At 32.1% G+C, this 18,721-nt stretch overlaps 2 protein-coding genes across 6 annotated transcripts; one reads left to right on the forward strand and one right to left on the reverse strand.

Annotated features, from left to right (window-relative positions):
• Positions 1-4,935: 4,935 nt before the first annotated feature.
• LOC114276681 (zinc ion binding protein) lies at positions 4,936-9,121 on the forward strand. Its single transcript, XM_082902781.1, has 6 exons — positions 4,936-5,327; positions 5,465-5,539; positions 6,684-6,814; positions 7,235-7,736; positions 8,569-8,682; positions 8,779-9,121. The coding sequence occupies exons 1-6, from the start codon at positions 5,241-5,243 to the stop codon at positions 8,839-8,841; spliced, it is 972 nt and encodes a 323-aa protein (XP_082758907.1). The 5' UTR covers positions 4,936-5,240; the 3' UTR covers positions 8,842-9,121.
• Positions 9,122-12,506: 3,385 nt separating this feature from the next.
• Positions 12,507-17,907, reverse strand: LOC114276682 (uncharacterized). Of its 5 annotated transcripts, none has more exons than XM_082902783.1 (6): positions 17,705-17,907; positions 16,008-16,078; positions 14,723-14,836; positions 13,770-13,896; positions 13,581-13,698; positions 12,507-12,909 (listed from the first exon to the last, which is right to left on the reverse strand). In XM_082902783.1, the coding sequence occupies exons 2-6, from the start codon at positions 16,015-16,017 to the stop codon at positions 12,856-12,858; spliced, it is 423 nt and encodes a 140-aa protein (XP_082758909.1). In that variant the 5' UTR covers positions 16,018-16,078; positions 17,705-17,907; the 3' UTR covers positions 12,507-12,855. The 5 variants fall into 5 exon arrangements, with proteins under 5 accessions (XP_082758909.1, XP_028074295.2, XP_028074293.2 ...); XM_028218494.2 differs by having other exon boundaries at positions 16,008-16,082; positions 17,802-17,905; XM_028218492.2 differs by having other exon boundaries at positions 16,008-16,082; positions 17,709-17,905.
• Between the last annotated feature and the right edge of the window lie 814 nt (positions 17,908-18,721).

Here is an 18,721-nt window from a genome sequence, read left to right on the forward strand (position 1 = left end):
TTAGAAAATCATCTTTTAAATATTTGTATTCCAATTAGTTCCTAAGATATTCTTATATTTTAATAAATGTTAATAAATGCTATTATTTTGGATATTTGATCCACCAAATCATAATGGGAGATTTATTTGAAATCCTTTTTCAAGTGTTTGTAACTCAATTAGTCCATAAGATATTCTTATATTCTAATAAGTCTTATTATTTGTACATTTGATCTACAAAATTCTAATTCTCATATTTAAAATATTTTATGAACATTTCTACCCTTACAAATATTTTTTGAACAGTTAGCAATTTGGTAATGTGAACATTCATATTGACGTGTGAATGCTCACATTGACAGTGTGAACATTCACATTAACATGTTAACATTCATATTGACGGTGTGAACATCCACATCACGAAACATTCACACTGTAAATATGAATATTATTAGAGATATTTTGATAACTATGTCACTCATAGGACTTATTGGAATATAAAAAAATAATGTGGACTAAATAGAACATAAGTAGATGAAAATGGATTTATGAAAAAGTTCCCCAATCATAATTATCATATTTAAGATATTTTATGAATAATTTTACTCTTACAAATATTTTTTAAACCCTTAGCAACTTGGTGTGCACTATTTTGGACTATTTTGAATATTTCATGATGTGAACATTCACAGTAAATAAATTTGATAGTATGAATGTTCACATCATGCAACATTCATATTGTCAATATGAACATTAATGAGCAATTTACCTTATTAGAATTCGGGTATTTTGATAACTATGTCACTTATATAAGACTTATTGGAATATAAAAAAAATAATTAGACTAAGTAAATTAGAAGTATGTGAAAGAGATTTATGAATAAATGTCCCCTTTTTGTACTATCATGATTAGAAGAAATGTTCGAAAAAAATGAATTGATAGTCAAATTTTAGTTTATAGGTTTTTAGTTTTCAATTTTCAATTTTTTTGAAAACGATCGGCATCGATTTAAAAAAAAATTATTTTTGATTTCATGTTTTCAAAAACAAAAGCATTAAAAAGTCATAAACACCTACCATTGTCATATTATTTTTATTTTTATTGTGAATTTTTTTTTGAAAATTAAAATAAAATAAAAGGATAAATTACACTTTGTCCCTTTTATGTTTGATTATTTTTCCACGTTAGTCCTTAAAGTTTTTTTTTTCACTTTGGCACTTTATGTTTTAAGTTTTTTCCAGTTTACTCCTAAAAATGTGCCATTTTCTATCTAATTTTGAACATAAATTATCTTTAAGAGTAAACTGAAAAAAACTTGAAACACAAGGGGCCAAAATGAAAACAAACTTTGAGGACCAAAGTAAGAAAGCAACCAAACATAGAAGGAGCAAACTCTAATTTACCCAAATAAAATTATACGTGGCTTTTAAAAATTCTGTGTTTTAGAAAACTTTTCTAAAAACAATTCAGAAATAGTTTTGTCTAGCAAAATTTTCATATCAATTTCCATCTTTCATGTTTTGAAGAACATAAAATAAAAAATAATATTGATACTAGACACACATTTGCATAATATTTGTATATGATTGTGTTTGTGTAATATTTAGGTTGTCAGCAGTTTATTCAGTCAAAGTTGAGAAAAAAATCTAATACTGAATTGAACCCTTCGATTTGTTGCATCTTATGGTGCAATTTCATTCGGTGTAAAAGAGAAATTCCCAAGAGTATTTAAGGGGTTTTATTAAAGGCGATAGGATGAAAAGTTCAAATTTCAATTTTATTTGGCTAATGGTTTAGACAATGAAATATTTTGTCCAAAAGAACAAATTTAAACAAAATGACCAAAAACCCTTATATATTATACACACGATTCATTACACAAAAATTCTCACACTGTCGCACATTCTCTCTTCCTTTCCAAACCCTAACTCTCCTTCTCTTCAAACTCTCTATTTGTGCTCTTTGCTGCTACTTTGTCCTCCTTCGTCGATGCTCTTTCGTTACTACTCCTTTGCCCTCCTACATTACTCCAGCGGGGAGATCTAGATCCAAAGCTCCGTTGTGATGTGTCAATCCGCGACAGTAAGAGTCGGCTACGTGATCATCTCATTATTCTAAAAACCAGCCGATACGCTACGCATCGGCTGATTCGTATCGGAAAAATAGGGCACCGCGACAGATACAGGCCGGTATATCGCTAAGATCGAAAATCACAGGAGAATCGGCTGAGTTCCGATACGTATTGGTCAGTAACCGTTACACAAGCCGCGACGGGCCAATACTCACTAGTTCGGACCTGTACGAGAAAGAAAAAACTGAAAAATCTATGAAATATTATTTTAAATTTCACCGCCGCGACACCCGATTTCTAATCCGTACCGACCAATACTACCGATACCGATACTCCGCGATCGATACCGATATCGTTACGTTACCCGATATCGCGATTTAGAACCATGGATCATCTTCTACACCGTTTCTACTCATCAGGTCATTGCCTTCCTCGGACTCATCACTCTCTCATCTTTCCTTCCTCAAATATGTTTTTCACCAGTTTGATCTAAAAAATTTCTCTATTTCGTCACCCTAGAGCTTTTAATTAGATTTCTTCGATGTTTATTTATTCAACGCAAGATCTTGAGCTTGCATTGATCTTCAAGCTCGATCATCAATACTTTGTTGTTTAGTTTTAAAATTATACTTTGTGTATTGAATTTGAACTTGTGATACCATTCTTGAGAGATTTGATGTTGATTTCGGTTGTGTAGTGTAGATCCATATGTTTTGTGTGAATTTTATATGAAAGGTTGATTTTTGGTAGCCTTCAAGTGCTTCATTCTACAGTTTCTTTTTTTTTTCTTTTTTCTCTTTTCTTCTTTTGGGGTTTGGTAGTGGAAAATTCCAACAGATAGAATTTTTGAATAGATAAGTTTAAAAAGTGTGTGAAATTAATAGATATAAAGTTAAAGAGATAAGGAGTAGAGAGAAAGGTAGATAGAAAGAGAAGAAAAAAATGGATTTGTGAAATCAATAGATAAAGAGAGAAAGATATGAGCAAGAGACAGACAGATAGAGAGAAAGAAAAAAAAAAAGTGAGTTTGAACAGATCAATCAATTTGGGTTTTAACATATCAATCTGTTTCCTCTATATTACAATTTAAACAAATAAAAAAAATTAAAAAGATAGGAAAAAATAAAGGCTTGTGAAATTTGAACAAATAGATATAAAATTCAACAGATAAAAAAAAATTGAACAGATAGGCTAAAAAATTGAACAAATAGATATAAATTTAAACAGATAGTAAAAAAAGTTAATAGATAAATTAAAAGGTAAATTGAAAGTAAAATGTCTTTCCAAAATAACGAAAAGACTCGTCACCAACTATTTTACAAATGGTAGACCTTTCACTAATCAAAAACATCGATTGGACTTAATACTTTATACCCTCCTTAGATTGGATTTATCACTAATTTTCTCTTTATTAAAAATTGTAAAATCCCCTATATTGAAAATAAATGAAGAGAAACTATGGAGATTACTCTATAAATACTCTCTCCTTAAACCATCTCCAACCCTTCACCAAACCTAGCATCAAATTTGAAATTTGGTGAAAAAAGCATTGTTTGGAGCTCCAACGATTTTACCAAATTGATATCAAATCGAGAATTCACCAAACGTTCCACCAAAAGGAGGACAGGCTCCGCATTTCACAAAAACACTGTGCGTGACCGTTGGGGGAGACCAACCGGTCGACCAGCCGGTTGACCAACCGGTCAACCACCAAAAGGTTCAAACAGTTTCAAAAAAAGTTCAAACAGTTGAAAAAAAAAAATTTACCTTACCGGTCGACCACTAAAAGGTTCAAACAGTTCAAAAAAAATCAAAAAAAAATTTTGGCTGGTGGTCGACTGGCCGGTCGACCAATCGGTTATCCCGGCACAGATTTGATGAAAATTTAATGAAAATCAACCGTTGGAGCACTCGGTATCAGATTGAGGAAAAAGTCATTTTTTTACTCAGATTTGATGAAAAATTTGGTTCAGGGTTGAAGATGCTCTTATCCATTTATTATTATAAAATGTATATCATTAATCACTTATCAGCTAAAAATTAATTCGAATAATATCAATATAAAAATTTACATAATAACCCAAAATCAAAATTTTCATTCTTGATCCTACTAATACTTAAGTGTATTTTTTGACCTTTTAATTAAAAAAATAGAGAAAAAAATATATAATTATTTAGGATATCTTTTTAACTTTTTACAAAAAAAAAAAAATATATATATATATATATATACAATAAAATATTATATAAAATATCAAAATCTGTGCATGTTAGTATGGTTGTGCAATTGATGTGTGAACTGGTTTTGTTGTTTTTTTTTAATTATTTTTTTCTTTTGTACCATGATCTGTACAAAACCATGTGGCAGTATGCTAGAGGATCCCAATTCTGTCTTTTGCATTGTGGACTATTGTACCATGTGGCAGTATGCTAGTGGATCCCACTTTTGTATTTTTCTTTTGCACCAGAAGAACGGACAAAAGAAGGGAAATTCTGTCTTTTTATTCTCTGGCTATTGAACTTTTTTATCCCGCTTAAACTTTTGTGTATAGTATTGATTTTTTTTTATTTTGATTTTAAGTAATTTTTTGATTTTTGATTTTTTATTTTTATATCCCAAACAAACACTTGCTTTAAATGGGCTACATCTCATTGGGCTGAGCACAATTGGTGATCTGTTTCACATTCTTAGCCCAATAAGATGTTGTTGCAACGAACCCTACATATCTAACTATGGATCGATCATTATTTACATCACAGCCCAATCTCTAATCAACCGGCCCAAGTAAAATCTAGAAGGCCCACAATTCACAAGTCCTTTAATTTTTCACAAATTTAATTGTTTAAAATATAAATTATCCTCTGATTTGAAAACTTATAATATTTTTTTACTTTAATAAAATTAATTAAAAAAATTACTAATTATTTTTTTATATAATAATAAAATTATCTAAATTTTTAATTAGTTAAAATTTATTAATTAACTTAATAATTTAATAATAAAATAAATAATTTCTTATGAAATTTAAATTTAAAACCTTCCAACATTTTTAGACCATCCCTACTCGAAAGTAAACCCTAAAAACCCCAATTTATCGCAGAGCTCAGCGCTCGCCCTCTCTCTCTCTCTCTCTCTCTCTCTATATATATATATATATTGGCTTTCTCTCTCTATATTGGCAGAGAGAGATGGTGTGGTTTCAGTGCGAAGACTGCGGGGAGAACTTGAAGAAGCCAAAGCTGCTGAATCACTTCCGGATTTGCTCTGCAAACAAGGTCATAGCTTTTGTTGCCAAAACTCTATAAACTTGTGGATATATATATATATATATATATTTTATCAAGTTCTAGATCGAATTCGTTATTGTTTGGTGTTTTGAATCGTTCGTTGATTTTGTTGTTTTTTTGCGTAGTTGTCGTGCATTGATTGCGGACAAATATTTGGGCGGCAAAGCGTTCAAGGACACACTCAGTGCATCACTGAAGCGGTACTTTGTTTACCTTCATCGTGTTTTCAATATTGATGTTCTGATTATTATGACTGTATATATGTTTGTGTACATATAGTATATATGTATGATTATGGAAGTCATAGATTGTGAGTTGTGGGGATTCATTTCAAATTTACGTCAATTATGATTGCGGAATGTTTTTAATTGATTTTAAAGAAAATTTGAGTTGAGAAATGGGTTTATGTAATTCCATTGAAATTGTGTTCACTGTAAACATTATTTGCCAACCACTCATTTGTATTATGTAAAATGCTTATAGAACATGGTTATTGAATTAGCATTGCTTGCCTCATTTCCAAAGTTTCAGTTTTTCACTGAAGTTGTAGCAAAGCAACACATACCCTCCTTTTGGTTCTGACAAAAGGGAAGGAGGGGTAATATATGAAATGCTTTCAGAAATGGAAAGCATTTATGTGTATTGTATGTTTGCTTCCTCTCTTTTAACTCGTTTGTTATGTTCAACTATGGGTTTGTTTTTTTGTTGGCTTTTTTCTGTCTTTAGTGAACATTTTTTTTAAATTTGTTAAGAAGTTTTAGGCTTTTTGGTTCTACTCGGCTAGACAGACCGGAAAAGTAAAAAAAATTGAAAAGAAATTTAGAAAGGACAAAATATTCAGAAAAAAGTACCAAATTTTGAATTTTCAGTTCACATTTTTTTAAATTGTTTTTTTTACATTTTAGATTCGTCTACACAAGATGGACCGGAAACGTAACAAATTTTGACATAATTTAAAAAAAAAAAGATCACTAAAGATGAAAAAGTTTAGAAAAAAAATGTGACTGTTTTGGGTGTATGCTAAACACCAGCTAATTAATAGAAAAAAAAATCAGGGTATAATTGGATTTAAGGGTTGTTTGGGATGTTCTAAATAAGTGCACTTTTTGAATTTTTATGAAATATAAGTTGTGTTTGAAATGATGTGATAGAGAGGTGATGTGACTTAAATAAGATGATGATAATGACTTTTTGGCTTTTTGACTTTTTTAGGGGATGACAAACAAGGCCTTAGTTGTCTTTGCTTTCGAAATTTTTGCTTGATAGTGTCATCGACTTACCATAAGCTCAGCAGAAGTTTTAAGTATTTGACTAAATAGATCAATTTGTTTGTTGTATTTTCAGGAAAAATATGGTCCTAAGGGCCCAGGGAAAACTCCAACTGGAACGACTGCCAAGCCAAAAAATGATGTAAAACAGAAACCTGATATTGACGTAAATGTTGGATTATCTGAACGTCCTCCATGGTTTTGTAGGTATGGTTGAATTTGTTAGAATTTTATTTTTGCATATTGTTCTTTTCTTGCCAGCCACAATATGAGATGGGAATCGAAATAGTGATAATTAATATAAAGCTCTTGTATTTTTGGCTTGATTTGTGGCATGCCTGAAACAACCTAGATTTGTATTTTTCTTACATATCTGAGCAGAGAATGCAATGGTTTTATCAGCAGCTTGAAATGCATGACGGTTCAAGCTGTATTTGTCTCAAACCTGTATTGTCACACTTTGATGGTTCAAGTTTTATTACTACTCCAAGCAATGGTTCATTCTGTTGAATAATGTGATTCAGAATTTAGTTTGATTCTCTGGTTTGGGTTTAAAGTTGTGGTTTTATTTTCTGTTCTCATGATAGGGGTCTGACTTTGTTTCTTGGTTTATCTGTTTTTCTTCAGCCTTTGTAATACTAAGGCTACTAGTAAGCAAACCCTGCTTCTCCATGCTGAAGGAAAGAAGCACCTAGCAAAAGCCCGAGCTTTCCATGTGAAGCAACAGCCTAAACTGGCAGAAGAATCCACTCCAAATGCCAAGGTTTCATCAGAAAGCAATCAGAAGGACGAATTGCCCGGCAATCTAGACATAGAGCAACCAAACCTTAAAGTTGGTCCTGTGCATAATGTCTCCGAATCAGGAAATGGGAGTTTGTTATCAAGTAAAAAAAGAAAACATGAGGCATCTAAAAATGATAGCAATAGGGAAATGGCTGGAGGTGATATGTCAGGTGAATTAGGCAGCGGAGAAGTGATTCAGGTTGAAATAACAGAGAAACAGGAAACCAAGTGTCAAGTTAAGAAAGCCAAACAGTGTGTGACTGAAGAAGAAAAAATAGTGGAGTGTAAAGAAGATGCCAATAAGAAAATTAAGTGGAAGAAATTGATCAAATCAACCTTGAAATTGGTACGTATTATCAAATTTCTACTCTAGCACTTCAATTTGTTCGTAATGAAGCAGTCATGTTCATCATAAAAAAATTGTTGGTATGCTTCATGATTATGCAAAAAAGTAGCTTTGATGGCATGGAAGATGGCCCACTTCTACCCCCCTTAAATAGGGCTATAAATGGCCTGAATAGTAGATTGTTCAAGATTGGCTTGAACACTTGATGAGTTTCAAAAGGTTTTTAAGCTTGGTTATTTACATAACAAGCTAAATTTGAAGGAGTTTTTAACTAGCTTAACATTAGTCAAACTCGAGTAGTTTGGTTTTTTGTAGTGCATATATACTTATCGAGCCAAGTAGGAGGTTATTCAATCTTGGCTTAAAAACTTAATGAGCTTAAAATATCGTTTGGGAACAAGCTAATTTAGTAACTTTTTGGTTATTTGGCTAAAATATAAGCTAAAAAAAACTAGTATGTTTGGGATGACTTTTTGGCTTTTTACGAAAAGATGTGCAAAAAGTATAAAGAAAAGAGAATCTTTGACTTTTTGGTATGTGTTGTTGGCTTTTTGGTTTTTTTATTAACTTTTTGGCTTTTTGGCTAAAAAAGCCACTTGCCAAACGAGGAAGTTTGACTTGTTTACATAACAAATTGTTCTCAAACGAGCTTTTAACGAGTTGAGGTTGAGTAAATTGGTTCATTTTTCAGCCCTAACTTTAAATGTGGAACTGAGGATCCCAACCCCTTGAATGTGGCTAAGATGACACTACCAAGCTTGTGAATATTGACTATTGTTGTTGTTTGGTGTGCATGTGTATATATATGTTTTATTGCTGTGATGTGGAACAGAACCCGGAAGGCATTCTGAAAATGAGGAAACTGAGAAAACTTGTTCTGAAGACTCTAAGAGAATCTGGTTTCACAGAGGATGAAAGCCATGTCACTGATGCGCTTGAGCAGAAGGTAAAACCCATCTGCTGGAGTAGGTTCCTTTTCACCTTCTTGCAAGAAATAATGAGATTTTCACATTCTGTTGATGAGTTTCTGTGCGTTATGCAGATTAACTCCAGCTCAAAGTTCACTGTTGATGGCAAATACGTCCGTTTGGCATCCAAAAGTTGAGGCCAGGTTTTTTTCATAGGAGAATGGAAAAACCTTGAAGATTTGCTACGTGATGGGTTATCATTTTTTGCTCACATTGGAAGCATTCAATTTTCACCCCTTTTGATTAAAATTGAGTTTTTACCTAATCTTCATCTGTTGTTGGTTCCAGATTATGGGATTTTTCTTGGAGGGTAGATTTGTTACTTTTCTCCATCTTTTTTGGGTTCTAGGATGGTTTTTGGAAACAAATGTTTATTTTCCCTTCTGCAATTAAGGCCTGAATTATGGTTGTTAAAAATGTGAAATATTTCACAATGTTTGATGCTCCGTTTGTTTCGGTGGGAATACAGGGTGGAATACATTTCGGCCATGTTTGTTTGGGCGGATTGGATTAGCATTTTCATGATTAATAGTCCTAGGACTACGAATCCGTTGGATTATGTATCCTATCTTAACTAATAGTTAAGTTTAAAATAATTAGTCCGTATTTCAATTGTTTAACCAAACATCGGATTAATAATTTTATTGGACTATTAGTCCAATCCCAAGCTCATGTCCACCCAAACAAACATGGCCTTCATGAAAACATTTTTTTTTTTTTTGGTTATCTTCTGGCGTTTGGTTTTGATAAATATATAAGTCAATGAATTTTATTATTTATTTATTATTATTATTTTAGTCAATGAAAAATAGTTGATTTAAGCGAAAAAATTCGTTTTTAAAGTTGAATAATAATTTCCAGATTAAAATTTTATCAATTTCACTTCCACCACTACTCTTATCACTATTAACATGCCACCTCGCTGCTCTACCACCACAAATACAACACCGCCACCATCACAAACTACTGGCATATCATTTTCAAAGTCATAACCGAAAACGTACAAATTGAACATAATTCCCTAATAGGAGGTTCGTGATATAAGCCCTGTTTAGTAGAGCTGTGGGAAAGTGCTTATAGCTTATGCCTAAACAGCTTATAACTTATAACTTTCAGCTTAAGCTGATTTCCAACTTATTCTTAAAGCATCTCCTGCCCCACTCAAAGAATAAGCTGATTTCTGACTTCCACAAAGCTATAAGCTATAAGCTAAACCAAACACATCAAAATAGCTTAAATTAAGTTAAAAGCTGAAATAATCTGTAAATAATTTCTGCCAAACAGGCACATAGTGGTAGCAAAAAGTGGATCATTTTTGAACAAACTTAATTCTTCTTATTATTTTTTTTTTTTTTTGAGAAACAAAAAAAACCTAGGTATATATTAAATATCAAAAACTAAAAAAAAGAAAAATTACAATTCAGCCTATTTAATAAAAAAATATTTTCAAAATTATGGGGGTGTAATTTGTGTAAAAAAAAAAATGAGGCATTTACAAGGTGGTCCTATTAATTAGACTTTTTTATTTACAAGTCCTAACTGATAAATTTATCGAGGTAAATTTATTAAGCAGATTCATAAATTTATTCATTACTATCCGTCATCCTTACTTATATTTACTCACTCACTTAGAAGAATTCATCATTCTCTTTCATAGACACAAAGAACAAGAGAAACAGATATTGAAAAATAAATCTGAATTTGATACAAAGAAGGCAATGATGATATGTTGGTTGTGTAAATCGGTGACGGTGGAGTGTAGATCTACGACGGTAAAGTGTAGATCGACGATGGTAGATTGTAGATTGGTGACGATGGTGGAGATAGTTGGTGAACAGTGACAGCATTAGAATAATAATGGTGGTGGTAGTGGTGGTTGGTGGAGGACGACGACGACGACAACAACGACAGTGATAGAGGGTAGACGACGATGGTGGCGGCGGTGATAGTAGACAATGGTGGTGTAAAATTTTTTAAAAAATAATGGACAGAGAGAGAGGATGATGGGTGGATGATGACAATAATAGTTGTGATAGGTAGACAACGACGGTGGCGAATAGATGGCAACGGCGGATACACCATTGTGAAACTGTTGGAAAATGATGGTGCGAAACTTTTAGGAGAGAGAGAGAGAGAGAGAGAGAGAGAGAGAGAGAGAGAGAGAGAGAGAGAGAGAGAGAGAGAGAGAGAGAGAGAGAGAGAGAGAGAGAGAGATAATGTAGAATTGATTAATGTATTCAAAAGATCAATAGTACTTAATACTATTTAAGTTTACTTAATATGACTAAGTTGGTAATTATCCCAAAAAATAAGAATAATGCTAGATGTATTAATTAATGTGTTAGTTAGTATATTAAGAGATGATGTGGGATAATTTTAGAGGTTTTAAATATTTATAATTTATATAATAAGCGGGGTCAGTAATAATGACAAAACACTAATTGATATACTAATATGTACATTAATTGATGCATGTAGCATCACTGAAAAAATAAATAAGAAGAAATCTTCATCTGCCATGATTCCTAAAGCACCCAAACAATAATGTTATAATACCTATATTATTTTTATCAGTGGCGGATCCAAGAAATTAAATTAGAGGGGCACTTATTAATTACAACATTAAAAATTTTTACAAAAATATTTCACATAAATTTTTACGATTGACTTCAAGAAAGATAAAAAAAAATAATGTTATTTGTAATTAGTATATCATGAACAATATTAAAAAAAGTCATGCATATAAAGTTTTAAAATAAATTATATAATGATAAAGTAATTTTTTATACAAAATATGTATAAAAATTCAATATACCACGTTATCATTGACATGTGATATCACCAACCAATAGTAAAAAAACACATGAAGGATAAACCATACATGTCAAATGTAACTAACAATTCAATAATTTTCATATTTTCATTGAGATTAATTATGTTTACATGTCAATAATAATAGACATCACTATTATATTAGAATTTTTATTGATAATAATATCGTAGTCTTTTTATTTTCAATCAAAATAACTATTATTATTTTCATAATTTAAAAAATATCATTGACATCTCACTCTAAATAATATTTTTATAATTTTTTTTTGTTTAAAATATTTTCTTTATGTTTGAAAAAAAATTAAAAAAATCCAAAATTTAAGGGAGGCACGTAAACCCCTGGACCCTCTTTACCCCTGCCTCTGATTTTTATCACATTTTATTTAGCATATGATGTATTATCGTTGCATTGAATAGCAGTAATAGAATCAACTAGTCTAATAATCATATCATGAGCAAAATGTAATAAAATGACTTGTTCATTATAGGCATAACGAAAAGATGTCATGTACAAGCTTCCTGTCACTTTTGACAATAACTACTTTGTAAAACCTATTAAAGATGTCTAAAATGTGTACATAATTAAATTGGGTAAATTACACTTTTCACTTTTATAATTTGACTCAATTTCATTTTGATTCATGTTATTTCAATTTGATCATTTATATTAAGTTTAATTTCAATTTGAGCATTCCATTCAAATTTCGGTTAATTTTTTTCTACATATACACCTCAAAAGATTAATAAGTGTCTGAAATCGTTAATTTTAACTTTCAACTTGAACAGAAGAACCAAATTAAAACTAGATTTAAGGAGTAGGAAGCTAATTGTTCAACTTGAAACAACAGATATCAAAATGAAATTTAGATCAAACTATAAAAATTAAATGTGTAATTTTACCCTAATAAATATATTTCATGTTACTTTCAACTTCCACCTCTCCATTCAAACCTCGGACAAGAAGAGCAACTTAACAAACATACTAGATTACTTTATTCATGACTAAAGCTTCAATTTGTATAGAGTTGACAAGGCTATGGAAGAAAACTTCTGTACAGTTTCAAAATTACATACTATATGAAATAATTTATGTACTGTTCATCTCTTCACACAGCCCCAACAGACGTGTACAGGCAATTTTGGTTTTTATCGACATTTCGTGTCATCAAAAAACATTTCAGACATCTTTACTTTTGCTTTCTTGTGCTGAAAATCCTTATATCCAAACACACATCACTGTCTCTTACGATTCAACTCGTCTTGCTGAATGGTCGCAGAACGACAATGGTGTGACGAGGAGAGTGAGTTTGACAGAGCAGCTACATTAAAAGAACCAATGCTACGATCAACAATATAACTGAACATCCCATTGCCTGCAACAAAAGCCCTAGTTTTATTGATCAAATGCTAGTACAACTACCGCTTTTTATACCATTTTAAGCTGATAACAAAGCTAAAAGGTTTAAATTTTAGAGTATAAACTACACTACAAACCCCTAAACTTTGCAATTTTTTACAAAGTTTTCTTTCAAATAAGTTCTCCAACTTTCCAAATTGATTCAATTTAGCCATTATGTTTCATTCTGTTTACTTTTGGCAATTAAGTATATCTATAGGACTAACCTAAAGGACAAATTGATAAAATTAAACTAACGTCCTGAGACCTTGTGCTAGTGAAGGAAAAGGTGCTTGATTCTATGGTATTAATTTTTTGTTTTCCGATTAGGAATATGAATTTATGATTAAGTTAACCAATTTACCTTTTAGTTATGTCTCATATAGTGTATTCAACGCCTAAAGTGGACAAAATGTAACAGAAGAGCTACATTGAATCGATTTGGGAAGTTAGAGGGCCAAATGAATGAAAATTTAGTTTAGGGGCTCAATTGAAAAAAATGAAAAGTTCAGGGACCTTTGGCATAATTTACTTAACTTCTATATCAAAAACCAAGAGGAGAACATATAGACATACACAAATTTGAATCCAATAATAGTTCTTATGGTTACTTTCTCAATTGAGTGAGAGAGAGAGAGAAATACATACGGTAATTGCAGAAGCAGCAAGGCCAGCTCGCTCTCTTGGATCCTTCCGATAGTAGTTTCCAAAGTAGAGAAATGCAGCATAGTACCACATTAATGGGAACACAAAGCCTAATAGAAAACTGAAAACAAAAAAAAAATATCAGCAATACAGGAATTAGGGAAAATGGAGGAAGGAATGGAGAATGCTCACCAAAACCATCCTATCCCGCAACCAAAGCAAGGAAGGGGCTTGTCAAAAGCCCCTACTTGGAAGTCCTCAGTGTCCCTAATAAGGGTATACTTGCCTTTCTCATGGTCTGCAGCATCTGTCGCTTGCCCTGCCAGCACAAGAAAATTTCTCAGAATTCGGGGCATTTGTTTAATAAAAAGATCAATTTCTATATCAGTTATTTTTTAACAAAAAAATACCATCACATGAATCATATATTATTTAAAGAAAATTAACGTGCCATCACCACGACAACCCATCAGAGTTCAGATAAAAGGCACAAGAGTAGAGATGAAGCTTGATTTAGTTTACAAGAAGAAAACTTTCAACCTGTTTAGTATGCTTTTAAAATTTTCGTTTTTATTTTGTGTTTTCAAAATTAAAAACAATGAAAAGTTTGGAAGCACCCACCACTTTTACTTTTGTCTAGAAATAGTTTTTGAAATTTTGAAAAACAATTTTATAGTGTTTCCTAAAGGAGTGTTTCAGAAATCTTTATCGAGAACATTTTTTCAAAAACAATTTGTCAAACAAGTTTTTTGTGTCAGTTTCTGTTTCTTCTGTATTCGAGAACAAAAAGCAAAAATGATACGAAATATGCCCTTCGTTTTTAGAAGGTGATAAATGTTTGTATGTTTATATAAGCAAGCCACTACTACTTCAGTAGGGAGTAAAATCCTAATAACAACGACACGGTGATGAAGTTGAATAAAATCATAATGAATGGCAGTCAAATGTGTTTACAAGTTAAGCGGTGAAATGTTAAAATCCAGTTTTCATTCAAAATATACATCCAATGAACATCAAAGATTATTCAGACTGATATCCTACATGCTTAACTCAATAAAACGTTACTGAATCGGAGAAAGTACATTGAATTTGAGAACGTAAAAATGACCCACAGAGTATTTAGTACATCAAAATTGGATCACTACCTTTAAACAGTGAATATCGAGCTGAAGGCCTCAGAAGATCAAAGTGCTTGTCAGCAACAGATCTCACCAATTCCGGGTCATTTCTTAAACCCTTTCCCTCCTCGATAGTAGCATCTGTGACACCAAGAAATCCCAATTTACAGTTATTAGGAATTAGGTAGCTATTTCTTAGTTATTATGTTTTCCCTCTTTCTCCATTACCCTCCCCATAATTCAGAATGGATAATTTATCTTACAAACAGAACCAAATTTAAAGATTCAGTTGGGTATGGAACTTTTAAGTAGAGTGAAATGTTACCAAATCCTCCTATGGCTTAGATATAATGTGATCCGCCATCTATCAATCTTGGAAAGTAACTAACGGCTTCAATTGTCTCTTCACAAATCCCAACTTTGGTTGAGTTTTCAAATCTTGTTTTCTATTTATTTATTTATTTTTGGTTGAAAAATTAGAAACTAGTTTGACAAAATAAACATTAAAATATATATTTTAAAAAATTTAAAATTATTTTTGCCCCCAAAAAGAGAAAAACATGTGAAATAATAGGTGGTTTTGATTTTTTTTACCGAACTAGATTTTAAATTTTTTTCAAAAAGCAGATTATGAAAACTCAACCAAATAGACTGAAAAAAAATTTCATTATTTCATGCAATACGACAGGCATGAACAATGTAGTTGAAAACATAAACATGAAGCAATGTGAAATCTTTCATGGCAACCTAGTTAAGTTTTTTCATTTGCCTTTTAACTGATGTTGATGCATTGTCAAACTACCAAGAGCAACATCCTCTCAGTTGGAATACTTCTACCTAAGCCTGAAATTGGACTGTAGAGTTGCTCGTAGTAACTTTAAAGCTCCTTTTTGTAATCTCTCTCCACAAGTGGATGGCTGAGTCTACACTAGTACTTGGCACCAAGTGTAGTTTAGTTACAAAAAGAGAGGATTCTTTATGATTTATTTATTTATTTATTAGAACAGAATCACCTAGGTAATGTTTTTCTTTTTGTATTTGAAACTAAACGGCTATTTCTCCTATCATCACAACCAATAAACTGGAATGTTTGTTCAATCTAATGGGGTTATTTTTTTAGGAATAAACAACTTTACCAACTAAATTGACATTCTTCAGCTTCTCTATTCTTCATGCTTATTGCTTTGTAATATATGTCTCATACTAGTTGATAATCAGAGATTTCAACACGAAAATATCAGACAACGGTATATTTATGTTTCTAGCATGGACATGAAACACTAGTTAGGAAAATGAAAATCAAGTTGATTACTTGGCTCCATGTGTACTATTGCTGATGTGTCTAGTAGATTGAGGTCTTCAGTTACGGAGCCACCCTCCAAACTACCTGCTTTACATAATTAAGAAGAGTGTTTCAGATTTAACCTTATCCCAACATACAAATTTACTGTTCAGATTTCACTTTAGGTATGCTACACTTGGTCTACATGAAAACAAATGCAAATAAAATACTGGAATTTTACAAATTGTTTTGGTGTTAAAAGGGTTGAGTGTCAGCCTATACTGTTTATTTGCATATTGCGTAAAACGGCATTGCCTTCCCTGTGGTGTACACATGACCAAAAACAAGTATTTAACACAAGTATATTGATAGTAGAGTTTATCACTATCAATAGGCTTACATGTCATGAGATGATAAATATTTATTAAACACGAAACACGTGTCTAACAAAGAGCCAGGAGGATGGGCCTTGGCGCAACAGTAAGGTTGCCCTAGTGTGACCTGGGTGTCACAGGTTCAACTCATGAAAACAATCTCTCCACATACGCGTTAAGGCTACGCACATTTGACCCTCCTTGTCAGACCCTGCAAGGCAGGAGGCTCGTGCACTGTGACAACCCTTTATGCCTAATAAAGAGCCATACATCTAATTTGACACTACTTGACACATTTTTTGTTCAAGTTGCAAAGATTCATAGCAGTGATTTCATTGAGGCACCACACAAAAAAATGGTTTTCAGATCCTCAACTCACACACTGAGCCAGAAAATGCTTCCACTCTATGATATGACCTTACCCATTCCTTTGCTAAGCAGTATGCCTAGGATAAAAAAAAGGCAGGTGGCAGAGCGATCCCTACCAATACAACTCCTAGTCAATCTTGTTGAACCACCAAAAAACAAGAACTCAATTTCATTACTATGCTCCATCATTAGAACACAAATTTCACCAAAAAACAATGCCCCTTTTGACGTTTTTTAAATCATTTGGAATTTGTTGTTATTTGGGGGTGTGTATGTATACATACTATACAGAGTACGCATTCGTTTCATTGTTACATTTGATTATAGAGTTACGTGTAAATTTAGAAAAGAATCTAAATTAAACTAAAATCAATCTCAGATCGACCAAGTGCATGACGCTCCTGCTAAAATTGGGTTTGGGGAGGGCAAGATGAGCCATATCCCCATTTCTAGAAAGGCTAAGGCTAGAAAAAATAAATCTCTTAGCTAGAAAAAATGGAATTAAGCTAAAATCAATCTCTAAGCTAGAAAACACACAAAACTTGGGTTGAAATCTCACCCAATAAAATATGATAACATACACAAAAAAGGAAGAGTTTCAACTCAGCATCAATCTTACATAAACTCAACAATCTCTAAGATATAAACAAAAGTAAATTAATCTAAAATCAACTCTAAGCTAGAAAACACACAAAAAATTTAGGTTGAAAACTCACCTAATAAATATGATAACATACACAAAAGATGAAGAATTCAACTCAACATCAATCTCATATAAACTCAACAACCTCCAATCCAAACATACTGTATAACCCACACTATAAAATGCTGAAATGAAGCTCTTTCCACCTCAAAAACAAAAACCCAGAACTTCAGATAGAACCTAGATTACATAGACTCAAACAAACATTCATGTACAGAGTAAATTCATCTTATTCACAACAATTCAAATTGAAAGAGGCTTAACACACAGAAAATGAGAACTTGCCTTTGATGACTGAAACTTTTCAGATCAGAGGTTTAGAGAGAGAAAGAGCAAATGGGTTTGTGAGAGAGAGAGAGAGAGGTCTCCGTTAATTACCTACGACGCTTCTTCTCCGTCACTCTCCCTGTCTGTCTCTATCTCTATCTCTATCTCTCTTGTCGTTTTTCATGTAGGAGTATATGAAAATGAAAATAATTTATACTTGTCGGTTATTTTTCCTATATTATATACATATTAATTTCAATTTTATCACTTAAATTATCGTCTTTTATTTTGATTTCATCTTTAAATTATCAATTTCACTTATTTTAATTTATTTTCATTCAATTAAAGACTATTGTACAAAGGGATTTTTTTTTAAGGTCCATCATATTAAGATTTTATAGCATAAAGGACATCTAATATTTTTATAATGTCTAAAGTCCTTCAAGTTGATCCAGAGAAAATTAGTTCAGAGAAAATTGGTCCAGAGAAAATTAGTCCAGAGAAATTTTAAATTTCTCTGGCCTCCTTAGCTTTTCATAGACTTTCCAGAGAAATTTCTATGCATTTCCACAACATTACCTCTCCAAAGAAATTTCAAAATCAACCCAGAGAAATTTTAATTCAAACCCAGAGAATTTCTCTAGGGATCCTTCATTTTTATTTTTATTTATTTATTTTTTTGTGTGTATCTGATCGAATACTTAAAATCACTTGCTCACATTAGGATCAAAATAAACGCTAACAATCATTGATTACAAGCAAGAGATGTATAACTACCTTGTTTGTCACCGTCCTAGCAGGTGTAGAAGGCTTGAGTTCACGAGAAATGGACAATCGAAGCTCGCCGGAATCAAAATTCTGTGAAGTGTTCTCGAAACCGTCAACATTTGAATACGAATAAAAATCATCCGTATGCTTACTAAAGCTCCGCATGGACTTGAGTTTCCCAGAAAACCCCGAATTCTTTTCTCGGAACTCTAGATTTTTCTTCATAGTCGTCCCAGCCGAGCAAACGGCTCCCATTGTGCTTT

The sequence above is a fragment of the Camellia sinensis genome, chromosome 13, assembly GCF_055761805.1.
Source record: "Camellia sinensis isolate YWXY chromosome 13, ASM5576180v1, whole genome shotgun sequence".
NCBI classification, from domain to species: domain Eukaryota; kingdom Viridiplantae; phylum Streptophyta; class Magnoliopsida; order Ericales; family Theaceae; genus Camellia; species Camellia sinensis.